The sequence below is a fragment of the Ailuropoda melanoleuca genome, chromosome 16 (genome assembly GCF_002007445.2).
Source record: "Ailuropoda melanoleuca isolate Jingjing chromosome 16, ASM200744v2, whole genome shotgun sequence".
Taxonomy (NCBI): Eukaryota; Metazoa; Chordata; class Mammalia; order Carnivora; family Ursidae; genus Ailuropoda; species Ailuropoda melanoleuca.
Window position 1 is genome coordinate 14444547 of NC_048233.1, and position 20336 is coordinate 14464882.

A 20336-nucleotide genomic window follows, 5' to 3' on the forward strand; every position below is an offset into this window, starting at 1 on the left:
TATGTCTCAGAGTGGCAAAAACTAAAAAGGTTGATATGAACAAGTGTTGGATAAGAATATGGAGAAAGAGGAACTATCACACGCTGCTGATGGAAATGTAAATTGACAGAACACATTTTCACAATATCTCATACAATCAAAGATGTTCATTCCCTACTATGCAGGATTTGGATAGTCCAGAAATTTGTCTCAAGACACTTATTGCAACATTATGTGCAAAAGTGAACGATTGAAAACAACCTATCTAACAAAATAACAGATAAACTGTATGGTTTGTATAATTCTAAAGTGAACACCAAAACAAATTTTCTAGAAATACTTGCATCATGGACAAATCTCAAAAGCAGTGATAGTTGATAAAAGTAAGCTGCAGAATGATTCCTATATGATATCATTAACATACTTTAACACATGCAAAATAACATTCCATGTGGATGTTGGACACATATAAATATAAAAGTAAAAAACACATCAGAAGCTAACCACCCAGTTCAGAGCACTAATTTACCTCGGGCCACACGGTGAAAGGCAAATGAGTGAGTTATTTGAGGGAGTTTCAGATATATTTTGTAATACTTAGCTTTTTAAAAAATAAAAAGACCTGAGGACAAAAAAGGAATAAACAAACAAAAGTAACAAATGATTCACATTTTCTAATAACTCTATTTAACTCTCCAGTCCTGCCTGGTTCCTAAGACAAGAAATGGCAGGGTAAAGGGTGGCTGGCAGAGAAAGCAATATTGAATTAGATCAAGATTAAACCTTGTCATCACCGAAAAACACTTGAGTAATAACAGCTCTGGTTAATAGCACACCACTTAATTTCTAAAAAGAAAAATAATGAGGGAAGTCACTGAAAAGACAGTAAAATATTTTTAGAGAATGCATTTGAGTTCTATTGAAAATAGTAATTCTTGAATTAAATATGCCTGAGTAATGCCCGGGCTTGGATTTTAGAATTTACAGCTAACCTGGGTCACTTCGGCTGAAGCCGAGAGAGCTGTAGGAAGCAAACAAGCAAGTAGGCATTTTAAAAATTCTTTGTTTAAATATAAGTAGCTTGCAGAAGCAAAAAAAAAAAAAAATCACAAAATAAAATATCTATGCTGTAATCCTCATGTATCTCTTGAATTTCAAAGTTGGACCGTGGCTTTGATGTGCAGATGCCATGGCTCCGGGCATGAAAGATTGGATGGACCTCTCACTCCCCTTTTCAGGAGACAGAACCCTGATGAGGATGAGATACCAGACAGCAGGGATGGAAGAGTTCCTGCTCTGTGGCTGCTTTTTGTTGTTGGCTTTCATTTTGGTTCCCTTAGATCCAGAGGCAGCAGGTGGATTTACTAGACTCCGTGGGTTAGTAATTAGACTGGGTTGAAAGAAAGACCTTCAAATAGTTCAAAACTTTGGGGGATTTATCAAAGAGAAAGACACAAGAGTCTTCCCTACTTGGTTGGTTGGTTGGTTTACATGGCACAAGTGAGTTCACTCCATAAATATTACCTTTAAGCAAGGACAAATCAAAGATAAAATAGAAACACTTCAGCCAGAGAATACAGCATGTGGTCTTCTGGGACATGATCACAATATATGCTGTAATCTGAAGGTCCTTCCAGACTTTTTTTGATAGATATTGGCTTGGTGTTTAAGAAAATTCCAGGAAAAAATCAAAGCTTTAACATGTTGCTTCAGTCCTTCCTGGATCTCTTCAATCAAAAGCAAAAGCTAAAATAGGTTAAGATCCAGAAGGCAAAATGAAAAATACTTACCTACAGATTAAGACAAAGTAGGTACTTGATACTCATGGAATAAATTAAATCAAATTTTGGTGTCCTATGGTACTGAAAATAAAATTTTAAAAGTATAAAATTTTAAAAAGGCTATTGCTTTCATTTAGGCTGAAGATGATGTCTGAGAATCCTCTAATGATAAAACTGAGTCAAAATTATTTTTGTCTGTAATACAATAGTTGACTCCAAACCAAACTATTAAATGATTTTCTCAAATCAAACAAATGCAAGTAAAACTTGCATAAAAGACTGACAGAGCTTAGTCATTTTTACAAGAGTTTTGCTGAAGAATGGGATATAGAGATGCAGATGTGCATCAAATTGCAGTTTAAAAAATGAGTATTTATGGGGTGCCTGGGTGGCTCAGTCATTAAGTGTCTGTACCTTTGGCTCAGGGTGTGATCCCAGGGTCCTGGGATCGAGCCCCACATCAGGCTCCTCCGCTGGGAGCCTGCTTCTTCCTCTCCCACTCCCCCTGCCTGTGTTCCCTCTATTGCTGGCTATCTTTCTCTCTGTCAAATAAATAAATAAAATCTTTTTTAAAAAATAAATAATAAAAAATGAGTATTTAATAAGTTTTGTAATGAGTCAACTCAAGCAAACTAGAAATAAATATTTTTTAAACTTCTGCAAGAAGCGTGGTTTGATAAACACCATAAACTATAATTCTCTCAACATAGGGTGCCTTGCAATCTTATACTTAATGTAGAAAAATAAATACTAAGTTTATACAAAGAAATAAATGATCACATAAACACTTATCCTTGGCCCGAGCCAAAATGTATTTTCTGTTACTGGTCTGTTATTAATATCAAGTTTTCTTGGCTTGGAAAAAGAAAAATGAACTAGGAATCTGGAGATACAGACTCTGCCACGTACTTGTTAAATTAAACTTGACAAATAATTTAAAATAATCATCATTTTTATCGGTTGAATGGCAATATTCATATTTGCTCATCCTAGATCTCAGAGTTGTTGCAAAAGGCAAATGGAAAAATAAATATGAAAGTTCTTTGAAAGCCGCACAACACCATGTAAATGTATTTTGTTAATTACTGCTCTGGAGAACAGTCAACTCATGAGTATGGGGGAGTTTAGTGCTGATGGATAATAAAAGTGTTCTGATAAGTATAATTTTGGGTACTTCCAAGTACTGATAATGGCCTTTCTCCCTTTTTCTCCACTTCCCTTTGTCCCTTCACTTCCCTTCTGCAGAACCCCTACCTGTAACCAGTGTTTCAATATATGACTATAAACCTTCTCCTGAAACAGGAGTCCTGTTTGAAATTCATTATCCAGAAAAATATAATGTTTTCACAAGAGTAAACATAAGCTACTGGGAAGGTAAAGACTTCCGAACAATGCTATATAAAGGTAAGAAGCAAAAGGAAGGGTGATAAATGATAACTACTCCTTTTTACATGTTTGCCAAACGGTCGTCTGTCTTGCTCTAAAGAGGTCTTATGATTCACTATCTGACCATGGAAGACCATCAAAAATAGTTACTAGTTTATGAAAATCTTGTCATGAGGAATCTTAGAATACCTGGTTTGCTAGTCACATGCAATGCCTAAGTATAAGAAAAACTCAAATTATGATCACTTGTATGTTAGCCTTGCCAAAGGCAGCATGTCTGCTACAAGAAATAAATTCAAACTTAAACTTAGAAGCACCTCGTCTAACCATTTCTTTCTGGGTGTGTTAGAAGGACGTTTCTAGAACTAAGAAGCTAGAAAGGCACCTTCCACCAAGTTTCACTTGCAGGTGGTCCAAGATTACTCTCAAATGCAAATGATAATGCTTTTTTGTTCCTTTGAATGTATTTATCTGTATGACCAGCTAAATGATTGCATTAATATACAAAAATTGGTTTCATTGTTTATACTGGCCTGATGGGGACCCTGTGGGGAGAGGAGAAAAAGAGATCCTATGGGAATCAATCATTTCAAAAGAACCTGGGCCCTTTCTTTGAGTAGACTGGTGGGGAGAAGATGGAGAGGGAGGAAAGGTGGGAGGGGCTTTCTGCTCCACTGGGAGTGAATTGGGAAGGAAAGGAACTTAGACACTCTCAGATACAAAACTGTAACATTGCTCTCCAAGGGCTTAGATGATGGTTATCAAAGTTGACTGGTTGAAACTGGAAATAGATACTGGTGAGGTGGAGAATGGATACTGAGGCACACAGGTCATGATATCCAGAAAAGTGTCATTTTGACTTGCTGCTTTTACAAATGCATTACTTCCATGGATTTCTTTTTTATGAGACATGGTTTCAAACACATGCAGTGAATTTATAGTTTTTGAAACTTTAAAACATCAAATAAATATAAACATGGACCCCAGAAATTATTGCATTTTTAAATTTTCAATGAAAACATTATCTGCAGATTAATAAATGGGGCCTTATGTGTTTATTGATCACATGCAAATAGAGGTTCGTGAATGATTAAAAAGCATTCTCTGGAATTTTTGTTGAATCAAAAACTAGGAGTTTTAAAATAAGTCAGTATACTCTCCTTTTTAAGTTAATGAATTTTTAAATTTATTTTTGGCTTTTAGTTCAATAAATGGTACTTTCAGTTTCTTTCCCAAATTCTTTCTAATTTGGATTGGAATCTTAATTGTATTATTTTCTTTAATGTTTTCCAAATGAAATCCAATTTTTTTTTTGATCAGTGCTGCAAACTGGCAGATAAGCCATTCTACTTTAAAAACAGGCCAGTTTTTTCAAGTAACCCTAGTGAAAACATGTCTTATAAAATTACTTTTTCCTAAGTCATAAGGTGGCAAAATATCTTTGATTTTTATCATAAAATAAATGGCTAGCATAAACCGAATCCCTACAATTTCTGTATGTTATCTTCTCCATAATACACAAAATGTTCCCATAAAAAAAAATTTAATTCCATTGTATCCAATGCCTGCAAAAAAAAACTTTTCAGGATTTTGGATATAAAGATCCAAATTTTCATCTCTAATCTTATGCCAATTTTGTATTACTGACCATGCCAGAAGTTGCAGGAAATAATATCTCAGGGCTATTTAATCATTATTGTTTAGAATGTTCTAGAAGTATGTGGCATTTAGGAGATCAAAAATCTAATATAATTGCTTTTATTCTCAGATTTCTTTAAGGGAAAAACAGTATTTAATCACTGGCTGCCAGGAATATGTTATAGTAACATCACTTTTCAGTTGGTATCCGAGGCAACTTTTAATAAAAGTACCCTCGTGGAGTATAGTGGTGTCAGTCATGAACCCAAACAGCATAGAACTGGTAAGTCTTCTGAAAAATCGAATTTAGTTAAAAAAATAATTAAACTATACGTTTGTTGCATGTATCCTTTCTGTCATTCTGAGAAAAATTCTGTTCTAGAGCCAAGAACATGTAATAGTCTAAAACAAATTCCCTATCAATGTAAAAGGAACAGTAAAATATTCAAAAGAAAAATCTAAAATATGTCAATGTAATCATAGATTTATCATCTTTGAATGGAAAAAAGTACATGATACGACCAAAAGTTATAATTAAATAACTTAACTTGACCAAGTAGACATCAGTTATTCTATAACCTGGCAAAATTCCCATATGGCAGTAAAAATGATAGATGTTCTAGGACCAAATATCAGATTATTCAAGGAAAATATTGGGATTCAGATGTGTCTAAAACTTGCAGTGTTTAAATTTTAGTAGCATCTCTAATAGGAAACACTGTTATAAGATGGATGGATGGATAGATAGATAGATGGAAGAATGAATGGAAAGAAATATACACCTACTAAACGCCTGTCACCAATACCAATGTACTTGATATTGCCTGTGCCTAATGTGCCCAAATTACTCATTAGGAATGTTAGAAATGCCTTTCATATGAACATTGGGTATGGATTGTGGTAGATCACTCCTGAGAAGCTGCCAGTCGGAATTCCAAGATGCCATGATTTTCATTAAATAGGACAAGACAAAGAAACTATTTCAGCTACATAAGTTATTCACTTCATGGCAACATCTAAGATTCTATTTGTATTTTTAATTATTCAGTTCAAGTAAGGAAACGTTATCAATTGAGTGACTTCTATTGGGAAGTTGTTCTAAGTATGAGAGAGATGAAGACAAAGTCTGGTGAGATAGGTTTCCTGTCCTCAAAAATGGTAAAGCTATAACACAAATGGCATTCATATAAAGCAGAATTGACACATGTCCTAAGAGGTACAAAGTTGTACAACTGCACAAAGGAGGGAACGATTAATTTTTATTCGAAGTTCATGGAAGGGCTGATATTTCAGCTGCTATTTGAAGGACAGGTAGTAACTGTTGCAGGTAGAGATCAGACAGCATGCTTTCAGAATTTTTCACCTGTAGAAAAGTATGCTTCCGTAATTCACACATGGATTTTGTGCTCATATGTTTCTCTCTGGAGAGGTGAGGAGTGAAGCCATATTCCTAACATGTGTGTTAATATTTCTAAAGGGATATATGCAACTCTTCTAAGTGCAACAATGTCACCGGGATTATTTTTATCTCCATAGCTAGAGTACATTAGAGTTGCTTTTTTTTTTTTTTGTAAGAAAGATCCAGTGGCTGAGACTCGGTTTTCTTAAAAGGAGATTTTGATAAGCTAAAGAATATTTACAAAACTGTGCTTTGGAAATGGTTAAATGACCACTTGGACAAGCATCATATCACTAGTTAATGTGTTTGGAGTATGAGTGGTGATACGCTCATGTGTACACGTTGTGCACAAAATCTTAGATAAATCTGTAACTTGACACCACCGTAGTTCTTCATGTATGTTATCCTTGTACAGTAGAAGTAAAACGAACCTCTATTTTGTAAAATCCGTGTGTGTATTTCACTCACTAATAGATTAAGTATTCACTATAATAGAACTAAAAGTTGCTGGAAAATGAAAATTCTCTCTCTTACAGCCCCTTATCCCCCTCGAAATATCTCGGTTCGTATTGTAAACTTGAACAAGAACAATTGGGAAGAACAGAGTGGCAGTTTCCCAGAGGAATCGTTCATGAGATCACAAGATACAGTGCGAAAAGACAAACTCTTCCATTTTACAGACGAAACCCCTGAAATTCCCTCTGGCAACATTTCTTCTGGTTGGCCCGATTTCAACAGCAGTGATTACGAAACGACATCCCAGCCCTACTGGTGGGGAAGCGTATCTGCAGCCCCGGAAAGCGAAGATGACTTTGTCAGCGTCCTTCCTGTGGAATATGAAAATAACAGCACCCTCAGCGAGACCGAGAAATCAACAGCAGGCTCTCTCTCATTTTTTCCTGTACAAATGATCCTGAATTGGTTACCACCTAAACCACCCACTGCCTTCGACGGATTCCATATCCACATAGAAAGAGAAGGTAAAGTAACAGGAAATCAGCAAAAATAAGAAATGGTGTGCAAAGGAAAGGGCATTGACGTAAGTCACAACTAAAACACTTAGAAAAAAAAATTGATGGGAGAGAGTTAATATTTAAAGGAAAAATGGTCAAGAAAGGGGAGAATTTAATTGAGTAGCCATGCCCAACAAGACTAGAAAACAAACAGGTTGGATCAGAATCCAAGGTTTAGGGAGTTTCTGAGTTGCAAGTATTCACAATTTGTGCACATTTCACGGCCCAGCATGTCACGTACCCCGGGCCATGGAGGAAAACCTTCTGTTTGGAAAGATTTTGAATTGAAATTCTAACCATCACAAATTACAAAATATCCTGGAGAAATTTTCTGTTTTCTGGCACACAGTTGGTGACGCATGGAGCAAAGCAATCTTTCCGACAAGAAGGCTACCTTCCCAAGAGCGTCAGCCCTGGGTCCTCTCATCTAGCGACTCTGATTTGCCTCAGGGTGTGCCCCTCGGGGACAGGTCCCACTCCACATCTTCCTGAAGGGGAGCTGGTCGTAAAACAGAAAATGCACAACAACTAGTATTTTCTTTTTTTTTAATATTTAAATTCAATTAGCCAACAGATAGCACATCATTAGTTTTAGATGTAGTGTCCAATGAGTCATCAGTTGCGTGTAACACCCAGCGCTCATCACATCACGTGCCCTCCTTAATGCCCATCCCCCAGTTACCCCATCCCCATAGCTGCCACATTACGTATCATAGTCATTGGTCCAGCATCCCAGAGCCATTCTTCGTGTTTTAGTCCACTAATTTACAAAAAACAGGGCCCTGGCCTTCAGGCAATGTGGGTCATGAATCACATCTAAATTGTTGTTTGGTAGGTTATTATAGCTATTCATTATTTGTTTTGTTTCTACAATAACATACTTCTTTTTATACTTTCCAGTCTAGTAGTTTGAGTGGCAAAAGTTGTCGAGTTGTCAAAATTTAAAGTTCAAATGATAGTGTTATTTTCAGGGTAGGGCATTAATATCATGCAGTATCATGTATTACATATTGTGTGCCCTTATTTTATTTTATAGAACAAGACACCAAAATCTCTGGGTTCCTCTATTCTGGATTATAGAGCAATCGACCATACCCAAATATTGTGTAAAATTGAAATCCTTTGTCATTTCTGATTATTTGAGTCAAAAGTCTTCACATTTACCTGGAATTACTTGTATAAAGATATCTGTCTTCATCTGCCCTTAATCTGTCTTTTATTTTTCTTTTTTTTTTTTTTAAAGATTTTGTTTATTTATTTGACAGAGATAGAGACAGCCAGCGAGAGAGGGAACACAAGCAGGGGGAGTGGGAGAGGAAGAAGCAGGCTCACAGTGGAGGAGCCCGATGTGGGGCTCGATCCCATAACGCCGGGATCACGCCCTGAGCCGAAGGCAGACGCTTAACCGCTGTGCCACCCAGGAGCCCCTGTCTTTTATTTTTCTGTTCCACAATTTATTCTGTGGAAAATAGGGTCTTGTAACTTACAATTTTTTTTAATGAGTATTTCCATGAACATTCAATCATGCTTTTATCTGACTGCAGCGTGTTCTGTTGAAGGCTCTTGTAGCCACCAACTGATGAAAAACAACTTCAAATGAAGTAATAAGCAACAGGAGATGGACTTTGAAGCAATGCAAAAATCCTTTTTACTTTTAGAAAGTAAAATCTGAAAGAAGACAGATGAAGGACAAGTATTACAACTGTCAGAAAATCTACCCAGAAGAATTATTTCCAACTACAAATAATTCAATTTATTTTAAAGCATTTCTAGATATTTAATACTACCACAAAGAATTGATAAGATACTTACTGCTGATTATTTTTTTATTCTTTATATCCAGATGAGATGGTCAACTATTGCAATCTTCTCCTGACATTCTACTTCTGTTCTTTTTTTTTTTTTTAAGATTTTTATTTATTTATTTGACAGAGAGAGAGACAGCCAGTGAGAGATGGAACACAAGCAGGGGGAGTGGGAGAAGAAGAAGCAGGCTCCCAGCAGAGCAGGGAGCCCGATGTGGGGCTCGATCCCAGGACCCTGGGATCACGGCCTGAGCCGAAGGCAGACGCTTAATGACTGAGCCACCCAGGCGCCCCTTCTTGTTCTGTGCATATAATGTTGTTGGCTAATAGTATATAAGAATATGCAGTATATAATTAACCCTAAGCTTTATTGATCTGGATGCCATATTTTAGTTTAATTATTACAAGCAATTTGAATCCTTGATCATGTTTCTTTTCTAATACCCTGGATGAAGATGTAAAATTGAACCTGACAAAAAAAAGGAAACAGTTTTAAAAATATTTATTTGTTTGTATTAATTGACTTGTCTACATTAAAGGCCCTTTTGGGTTTCAAGTCATATATATTCTCTTTTTTATGTATGATTCAGAAAACTTTACTGAATATCTGACAGTGGATGAAGAAGCCCATGAATTCGTTGCGGAACTGAAGGAGCCCGGGAAATACAAGTTATCCGTGACAACCTTTAGTTCTTCAGGATCCTGTGAAACCCGAAAAAGTCAGTCAGCAAAATCCCTCAGTTTCTATATCAGTAAGTACCAAAGAGATTATTTTGCACTTACAGGGGAGCTAGGACAACGGAACTGGGGAGATTAACGATGCTCACACATCAATTATTTATCAGACCTCAGAGACCCTGAGAAATCGTCAAGGTCAGAAGAGGCCCGGATCCATCAGATTCTGACAGCAGAGGAAATACATGTATGTTTAATGGTAGCAAACCTACCCAGAGATTTAACTTATGGATTTTTTTATTATTGTGAGAATTGAACATTTATTAAGCTGACCTTCCACACTAGCCATAACAAACCCTCCAAGGACGCGGACACACTGTTTAGGACACAATGGCTTTTGTTTGAGGCCGTATAGGAAATGGATATTGTTGGAGTGTGGGAAAAGTCTCATTAGAATATTGAGCTGAGAGAGCTCAAAAGAAAAACAGAGATTTAAGTGTCGTGGGACCTAGGTGGTTACCATAAATTTGGCCCAAGAAGACAAAGCTAGAGCATCCTGAAAGCCCCAGTGTCGAGTCTTAGGGTGGCTTCTACTGATTCCATGAGGGGCAATAACGGAGCAAATAAATGGCTTCTAAAAGCTACACAAATCGTGCATGTCTGTAATGTTTGTAGGTAATCTGAGTATGCTCGCCAGAGGTTTCGAGGCCAAAAGTCAGTGACCTAGTTTATTAGCAGTTAAATGTGCCTCCTGTCAGCAGAAAGAAAAAAACCAGAAGGCAATGGATAAAAATGGCTCTTCAAAAAAGATGACCACCACACACTCTAAGGCAAAATACCACCTTTCACCGAATAACCCTCTAAAAGGGTGGGTGGGGGACAGAGGGAAGAGATCTGTTTATTTAACAGCTGAAAAATGTTGAAAATGTCCCATGTAGCATTTCTACTTAAGAAATTGAAAACATCGCCACTGGTAAGTAGCCTAAATAAAGATCCATCAGATATGCAGAAAGAATAGTCATAATTTCCCTTGCATGGGAGATCTCTGACATGAGGTCACTTGAGAATGAGAACGAAGTTTACTATTCAGTTCTTCCCGGGAAGCTTAAAATGTTCCCTTAACCAGAAGCTTTCCATGTCTGTCAGCAGGGATGCACCCCAAGGGTCAGCAGCTTCTGGAAACTCGCCCTCAGCTATTCGGACTATGCTGGCCCTTCCCTTCTCTGAATTTCTACTGTGTTTCATAGCACACGACACAAAACACAGACCTTTTTTGTGTACAATATTTTTCTAGATCGGTTTTATTTGTGTATATCTTATTTCGCACGCCAAATTGTCAAATCCTAGCTTGGGGTTATAGTTACTAATTCTGGGGTGCCTTCAACAAATATTCACTGAACAACTTTCCTGTGTCAGGCGCTCTGCTCTCGAGTATCCAAATGGACTTCGCTGCTGAGAATGTGTCAGAATTGCTCCAAAATATGATTATTTCCAAGAGATGCATCTTAATATTCATTAAGAAAGATAGAGGGCCCTAAAAATTCTGGGTTTTTTTCTCTGCCAATAAAAGAATAATACTTTGAGTGCTTGGATATTCCGCTCTGCAGTAAGGAGTTATGCAGATGTACTCTGTGTCCACTTAGTTTAAAACAGGAAACTATAGCTGTAAATACTATACTGGACCGAGTAAGCCCCCTCCACACAGTGCAGACTCATACCAGCTACATGATATTCACAGCCCATTTTCCTGACCCAACTGTTCTGGTGTTAAGCTATGACATTAATATTTATTAAATTCCATTAAGATTTATGTTTCTCTTGTTGCATTATGATTTATATTTCCATGGCTTTGAAGGCTTTCCTCAGAGATGAGAAGGAAGGTAGACATTTACATTCGGCCCCCAACAGGCTTACATTTCAGTGATCCCCATGTTTCAGGTGGGAAGAAACTGAGGCACAGAAAGGTTAGTGACTTTCCCAAGTGTCCAAATGGGACTAGAACCTAGGAATATTTGCTAGCAAAGTCCATTTCCACGTAACCTGCCCTAACCCATTACCGTGGTTTGATTATCAGGTCAGTCCTAATGTAAAACCATTGAACGAGTCAATGTGTTTGGCTTCCTCCCACATTGGCTGTCTGTGCCCCTGCTCTCCCAGTAATCTTCCTAATGACGATGAAAACACTTCACAATTACAGGGTTCTCTAACACCTAGGATCTCATTTGATCCGAGCGACAGATGGCATCATGATAAATTGTCCCAGAGCGCTGAGCCAGGAGACCAGAGGTCTGGGTAGGGCTCCAGGCACCTTCTCGCTGTGTTACATTGGAAAGGTTATACACATCTCTGGTCCTTAGTTTTCTCATCAATTAAATGAGGTATTGGTTCTCTCAAGTTTTCAATTCTAACATTCTATGGTTTAATCCATTTGCCAGTGCATTGCCAAAGATTCAGAGAAGTTAAACCATTTGCCCAAGGTTGTATCACTAATAATGAGCAAAGCCGAGTTTGGGTCAATTTTCCTATCTCCAAACCAGCGCTTCTCACAGTTCCTGGTTTCCCCAGAGGTTTCGTGCAGGGGTTAAGAGTGTGGATTCTGGAACCAGCCTTCCTGTTGGTGAATTCTGGCTCTACTTATCCTATCTTTGCCTCAATGCCCTCATCTGAAAGTGGGACTAATACTTGTACTTCTCTCATAGGTCTGTTATGAAAATTGAAGGATTGACATATGTAAACATGCATAACCCTAAAACAGAGCCTACGACATGCCAAATGCTCTTTGCCACCATTGTTATTGTCATTATCTGCCTGGCCCCATTGGCTGTGAGCCCGAGACTGCTGTCCCCCTCCTGGGTTCCAGCCCAGGCATACAGCTTCCTATGAAGACATTGAGGAGTGTATCCTAAGCAAAGAAAGGAAAGTTGCATATGTGCATTTTGACAAGGAACTTCTGTAGATAATAAACACCGCAACACTTCTTGAGTCCTTACTATGTGTCGGGCACGGTGCTAATAACCACTTTAGAAACTTAAAGAACAAAGCTAATTGTGGGCCCTCTGACGAGATGCTTTATAATGAGGAACCAGATGCTTTATAATGAGGAACCCACCGCGTCCCTCAAATTAGCACCCAGATCGCAGGCAGTTTCTGTAATTGAGCTAGCCTGTTGCCTAGTTCTTCTCTCAATATAGTCACACCCCGCCTCTTTGATCCCCCTGTTACTAAATTTAAAATCTTTTCACACAATGGCAGTCGAGGCTCATTTGAATCTCAAAGTCATTATTTCTAGAAAGCGAAGATCCTAGCAAAGGAATTCTAAACCCTGATGAAATGCCCCCCCTTCCACACCCACTCTGCACTGAAAGAGAAGTAGAGCGTCTCTGGTGAAGAATTTCCTGGAATAACCTCAGAGGCAGGGGACAGAGAGCCGTGCCGGTCCAGACGCGGGTCTTACCTTGACTCTCTGTGTAAGGGCAAAAGGAAAACCTCGCGATTTTTAAAACGCGACTCTCTTACCTCCACCAGCTCAGCATGCAACCTCCCTTGTGCTCTTACTTGAAATGTTCAGGCCCTTCTGGAGAGTGGATCGAAGAGCTGACCGAGAAGCCCCAGCACGTGAGTGTCCACGTTCTAAGCTCAACCACCGCGCTGATGTCCTGGACATCTGCCCAGGAGAACTACAGCGGCACCATCGTGTCCGTGGTGTCGCTCACCTGCCAGAAACAGAAGGAGAGCCAGAGGCTAGAAAAGCAGTACTGCACCCAGGTAAAGGANTATGAGCAGGAAATGAGTGTGCAAGGCTCTGCAGTTACACTCTTCCTCCCCCCTCCCAGCACTAGCATCTTCCTTTTATTTTCAAGCCTCATTCAAGACGCCTACGATGTGCCAGGTACTCGGATAGGATAGATGTTGGGATTCTAGATAATTGCTTGCAGAGTTTATAATCTAGTGAGAACAACGCATAAGTGAGCATGCAATTACTGCAGAAGAGTATAAAATAGGCCTAGGCTAAAAGTAAATGATCAAGAGGCCCTATGAGTTCATGGAAAGAAAGAGCATGGGTAAATATGGGGAAAGAAAGGGCACAGGGAAATATGGACTGGGACAAAAGGATTTGGAAACTGGCCAGGAAAACTTTTCCTAGGGCACAAGATGACCAAGCAGAAGGTTCTGGGGAGTTTTTGTTTGTTTGTTTGTTTGTTTTACTCTTTCTATTTTTTTCTTGTTATTTGAACTATGAAAGTAATTCAGGCTCACTGAAAAAATAATTAAAAAATGAAAGCTACTAAAGTAAAAAAAATTCCCCTTTCACTAATTGCAACTGAGAAGAGCTTTGAAGGATAAATAGGAGTTAGCTGAGCACAAGGGGGGATATGAGGGATGCGGAAATGGGGTGCAAATCGGTAGGTCTGGAAATGGCTACCAGAATGAGCTCAAGCTCCCAGCCATCAGTCCTGAGGGAAAGCCTGCCACGTGGGCCCCAGGGCAGACCTTGCTTTCCATCGCCCTAAGTATGCACAGGGAGCCTGGAGCCCAGAGCTGTTTTCCTAAAACCTGGGTTGGTTGTTTGTTTTTATTTTTTTCTTTCATAAGATCAAATGTACTGATTCCTGGTGTCTTGCAAACACAATATTTACTTTCCTAAAGGCGAAAAATTTAATTATCAACTCATGTGTCATACATTGGAAATATAATACTCAAAAACAATGTTTGCTATAGAAAGCTTTGTGAATGTTTCCATTTATCCCACGAAAATTAGGCACTTAGTAAAATTCAAAGAGTGAGAAACTTAAACTTGATAAGAAGAATTCAGAAATCATGGCCTTTGGAGCACTAGAAAGGCTTAAGAGTGTTGAGATAAGCCCTTGCTTGCAGACGAGGCTACCCCTTGACTTGAACTAAAGTAAGGAGTAAATCTGCTAAACCGATTAACTTGTAATCACCACTCATTATGCAGCTTTGTAGCTTCCCTTCCTGAGTAAGGGAAAGATAGCTGACTCATTATATTGGTAGAAAAATGTGTTTCTCTTACAGAACATGAAACAGAACTTGACTGCTCCAAGGTATATTTCTTCACCCCTCATCTAATGTACAAATTATGTATCTTTTGCACAGAAGCCAAAGGCTAACAGTATATAGATAAAAATTATAAATTATAAATGAGCCAGAAAAGGCTGGTCTCAATGCGCTGACANATGCACTGACAATGCCTTTTTGAGATGCAAACATGAAACTGTTAAGGATTATAGGCACAGAGGGCAATATTTAAAATGGATCCCTGTGTGAGGTGTTCTCTCAATTACGAGAAAATTTTGAAGATTTGTTATTGCACCAACATTATCCTTTGCCCCACTGTACACACACACACACACACACACACACACACAGATTTTTAGATAAGGAAATATCAGTTCAAAAAGTCTGAAAAACAGAGGCGCCTGGGTGGCTCAGTCACTTAAGCATCTGACTCTTGGTTTCTGCGCAGGTCATGATCTCAGGGTTGTGAGATGGAGCCCCTCATCCGGCTCCTAGCTCTGTGTGGAGTCAGCTTGGGATTCTCTCTATTCCTCTCCCTCTGCCCTCTCCCCCTCAAATAAATAAATAGATCTTTTTTTTAAAAAAAAGTATCAAAACCTGGCCTGCAGTCATGTGGCATTTAATCAAAAGAATCCAGAAGATAGTATCACCGGTATCAGTCCGATTTGGGCTTATTTCCCAAAGCAAACATTATCCAAAAAGAAAAAATAATAATATTGCTTTAATTCTGTATTCAGTGATACTGTGATTGCATTAATATTCAAGATGCAACTCAAAAATAAAGAGTGATTCTAAAACCAAACACTTAGTGCCCCCCCATTCATGGTTTCTCTTTCGATGGACTCAGTTTCCCACGGTCACCCGTTGACAGGAAGCAGGTGATCCTCGTCCAACATACAGTCAGGTCGATAGTAGCCTAACAATAGGTCACACGCCTACGTCATTCACCTCACTTCATCTTACCACACAGATATTTTATCATCTCACAGCATCGTAAGAAGGGTGAGGGTAGTACAATAAGGTATTTTGAGAGAGGCCACATTCACATCACTTTTACTACAGTATACGGTTGTAATTGTTTGCATTACTGGTTATTGTGAATCTCTTACTCTGCCTAATTTAGAAATTAAACTTTACAATAGGTATGTATGTGTAGTAAAAAAACATAGTCCACATAGGGTTCGGTACCACCCATAGTTTCAGGCATCCACTGGGGGTCTTAGAACAAATCCCTTGCAGATAAGGGGGGGGACTACAGTATCAACAGTTAACATAATGTTTCACTATTTTATACTTTCACTCTCCCTACTTTGCCTCTACCACTGACTATAGCACAGGATCCTTGCCTTACATATCACCTAGATCATCCATGAGACTCACTGCTAGTGTCACCACTCTTCCTGACACCACCACTGATTCCTGGGTGTTAGGTGGGTCCTGTGCAACATCCTAGAAATAAAACAAATTTGACTTGAACCTTGAGTTTGCGACGCTTAGAGTCCGGCCTTCCGTGTCGGTACATTGTACCCATTAATTTGAATTCATCCTCATCGTGTATGTGCTCTTCACATCTGGTTTCTGTTTCGTGTATGAGTTTGTATGCAAGTGCTTGTAGAAAAGGGGGTTTTGTGATGTATGCCTCTTAACAACCATCTCGGTGCTATTGGGTAATAAATACATGTTGAACGTCACGTCTGTGCTCCGTCAGTGTTCAGCGTAAAGGACCCGGTCAATTCTTGAAAGCAGATGTGCTTTCAGTACTTTCTCCAAAGACTCACACACAATCCTAAATTTGAGGATTAAAAAAAGTCGTATAATAGATGTATGTATGTTTACTTTTACATGTGATCTGCCTTGGTCCCTACANCTGGGGAGTTTTTGTTTGTTTGTTTGTTTGTTTTACTCTTTCTATTTTTTTCTTGTTATTTGAACTATGAAAGTAATTCAGGCTCACTGAAAAAATAATTCAAAAATGAAAGCTACTAAAGTAAAAAAAATTCCCCTTTCACTAATTGCAACTGAGAAGAGCTTTGAAGGATAAATAGGAGTTAGCTGAGCACAAGGGGGGATATGAGGGATGCGGAAATGGGGTGCAAATCGGTAGGTCTGGAAATGGCTACCAGAATGAGGTCAAGCTCCCAGCCATCAGTCCTGAGGGAAAGCCTGCCACGTGGGCCCCAGGGCAGACCTTGCTTTCCATCGCCCCAAGTATGCACAGGGAGCCTGGAGCCCAGAGCTGTTTTCCTAAAACCTGGGTTGGTTGTTTGTTTTTATTTTTTTCTTTCATAAGATCAAATGTACTGATTCCTGGTGTCTTGCAAACACAATATTTACTTTCCTAAAGGCGAAAAATTTAATTATCAACTCATGTGTCACACATTGGAAATATAACACTCAAAAACAATGTTTGCTATAGAAAGCTTTGTGAATGTTTCCATTTATCCCACGAAAATTAGGCACTTAGTGAAATTCAAAGAGTGAGAAACTTAAACTTGATAAGAAGAATTCAGAAATCATGGCCTTTGGAGCACTAGAAAGGCTTAAGAGTGTTGAGATAAGCCCTTGCTTGCAGACGAGGCTACCCCTTGACTTGAACTAAAGTAAGGAGTAAATCTGCTAAACCGATTAACTTGTAATCACCACTCATTATGCAGCTTTGTAGCTTCCCTTCCTGAGTAAGGGAAAGATAGCTGACTCATTATATTGGTAGAAAAATGTGTTTCTCTTACAGAACATGAAACAGAACTTGACTGCTCCAAGGTATATTTCTTCACCCCTCATCTAATGTACAAATTATGTATCTTTTGCACAGAAGCCAAAGGCTAACAGTATATAGATAAAAATTATAAATTATAAATGAGCCAGAAAAGGCTGGTCTCAATGCACTGACAATGCCTTTTTGAGATGCAAACATGAAACTGTTAAGGATTATAGGCACAGAGGGCAATATTTAAAATGGATCCCTGTGTGAGGTGTTCTCTCAATTACGAGAAAATTTTGAAGATTTGTTATTGCACCAACATTATCCTTTGCCCCACTGTACACACACACACACACACACACACACACACAGATTTTTAGATAAGGAAATATCAGTTCAAAAAGTCTGAAAAACAGAGGCGCCTGGGGGGCTCAGTCACTTAAGCATCTGACTCTTGGTTTCTGCGCAGGTCATGATCTCAGGGTTGTGAGATGGAGCCCCTCATCCGGCTCCTAGCTCTGTGTGGAGTCAGCTTGGGATTCTCTCTATTCCTCTCCCTCTGCCCTTCTCCCCCTCAAAGAAATAAATAGATCTTTTTTTTAAAAAAGTATCAAAACCTGGCCTGCAGTCATGTGGCATTTAATCAAAAGAATCCAGAAGATAGTATCACCAGTATCAGTCCGATTTGGGCTTATTTCCCAAAGCAAACATTATCCAAAAAGAAAAAATAATAATATTGCTTTAATTCTGTATTCAGTGATACTGTGATTGCATTAATATTCAAGATGCAACTCAAAAATAAAGAGTGATTCTAAAACCAAACACTTAGTGCCCCCCCATTCATGGTTTCTCTTTCGATGGACTCAGTTTCCCACGGTCACCCGTTGACAGGAAGCAGGTGATCCTCGTCCAACATACAGTCAGGTCCATAGTAGCCTAACAATAGGTCACACGCCTATGTCATTCACCTCACTTCATCTTACCACACAGATATTTTATCATCTCACAGCATCGTAAGAAGGGTGAGGGTAGTACAATAAGGTATTTTGAGAGAGGCCACATTCACATCACTTTTACTACAGTATACGGTTGTAATTGTTTGCATTACTGGTTATTGTGAATCTCTTACTCTGCCTAATTTAGAAATTAAACTTTACAATAGGTATGTATGTGTAGTAAAAAAACATAGTCCACATAGGGTTCGGTAACACCCATAGTTTCAGGCATCCACTGGGGGTCTTAGAACAAATCCCTTGCAGATAAGGTGGGGTCTACAGTATCAACAGTTAACATAATGTTTCACTATTTTATACTTTCACTCTCCCTACTTTGCCTCTACCACTGACTATAGCACAGGATCCTTGCCTTACATATCACCTAGATCATCCATGAGACTCACTGCTAGTGTCACCACTCTTCCTGACACCACCACTGATTCCTGGGTGTTAGGTGGGTCCTGTGCAACATCCTAGAAATAAAACAAATTTGACTTGAACCTTGAGTTTGCGACGCTTAGAGTCCGGCCTTCCGTGTCGGTACATTGTACCCATTAATTTGAATTCATCCTCATCGTGTATGTGCTCTTCACATCTGGTTTCTGTTTCGTGTATGAGTTTGTATGCAAGTGCTTGTAGAAAAGGGGGTTTTGTGATGTATGCCTCTTAACAACCATCTCGGTGCTATTGGGTAATAAATACATGTTGAACGTCACGTCTGTGCTCCGTCAGTGTTCAGCGTAAAGGACCCGGTCAATTCTTGAAAGCAGATGTGCTTTCAGTACTTTCTCCAAAGACTCACACACAATCCTAAATTTGAGGATTAAAAAAAGTCGTATAGTAGATGTATGTATGTTTACTTTTACATGTGATCTGCCTTGGTCCCTACATGTTTTCCGACAATGTACGTACCCTGTAATTTAACAGTCTGTTGTGTATTTCCTATGCTCTCTAGGACAGCTTTTCTCCTATCTCTTTAGCTGGGGAGGAATCATCAGAGGGGCATTGGGCTGCACTGAATTCTCTGGAATGGAGACAAAGCCCATTGGGAAAGTGAGAGAGGAAATAGTGGAATGCAAAGATGGGATGAAAATTGGGGGAGGGAATGTGGAGTGATCCTCTGAAGAATAAAATACGTATTATTTAGTAAGTAGTATTCAGGGGCATTTCTTCTGCCTTCCGTCTACTTACCCCAAGACGATCCAGGATAAATACAAGGGCATGGAGGGGTAGAAGCATAGATACAGGCTGGTGGCTCAGCAAATATTCAAAAACGAGGTGGCAGGAAGGAGTTGGTGTTTATGATTTGTTACCAAGGTCATTTTTTAAAATAGTGTGATGTACATACACATAGTTGCTTCTTTATTAAAAAAAAAAAAGAAGGTAGGGGCACCTGGGTGGCTAAGTCAGTTAAGCGTCTGACTTGGGCTCAAGTCTTAATCTTGGGGTCCTGGGATGGAGCCCCACCGTTAGCCCCTCCTCGAGCTCCAGGTCAGAGTTGATGGCTCTGTGCTCAGTAGGGAGTCTGCTTGTCCATCTCCCTCTGCCCCTTACCCAGCTCTTGCTCTCTCTCTCAAATAAATTAATAACACCTTTTAAAAAAGAAGTATAATGTCCCCAGGGTGAATTTGTTATGATGGCACATTTTTTATATTGAGGTGTAATTGACGAAGAACGTGTTTTCAGGAGTACAACGTAATGATTCAATCATTGTGTACATTACAAAATGATCATCCCAGTAAGCCTAGTTACCATCCACCACCATACAAAGTTAGAAAATGTTTTCTTGTGATGAGAACTTTTAAGATTTACTCTCTCAACAATTTTCAAGTATGCAGCACAGTATTACTGACTATGGTCACCCTGCTGTACGTTATGTGCTCATGACTTGTTTATTTTATAAGGGGAAGTTTGTACCTCTTGACCC

At 39.0% G+C, this 20336-nt stretch overlaps 1 protein-coding gene across 1 annotated transcript in view; it reads left to right on the forward strand.

The window, feature by feature from the left end:
• The window catches only part of PTPRO (protein tyrosine phosphatase receptor type O), a 228824-nt gene that overhangs the window by 140211 nt on the left and 68277 nt on the right, over positions 1-20336 (forward strand). Inside the window, exons 3-7 of the mRNA XM_034645993.1 lie at positions 3006-3164; positions 4915-5067; positions 6720-7163; positions 9592-9753; positions 13245-13466. Of these exons, the coding sequence (XP_034501884.1) occupies positions 3006-3164; positions 4915-5067; positions 6720-7163; positions 9592-9753; positions 13245-13466 (1140 nt within the window). The remainder of the gene's footprint in view (positions 1-3005; positions 3165-4914; positions 5068-6719; positions 7164-9591; positions 9754-13244; positions 13467-20336) is intronic.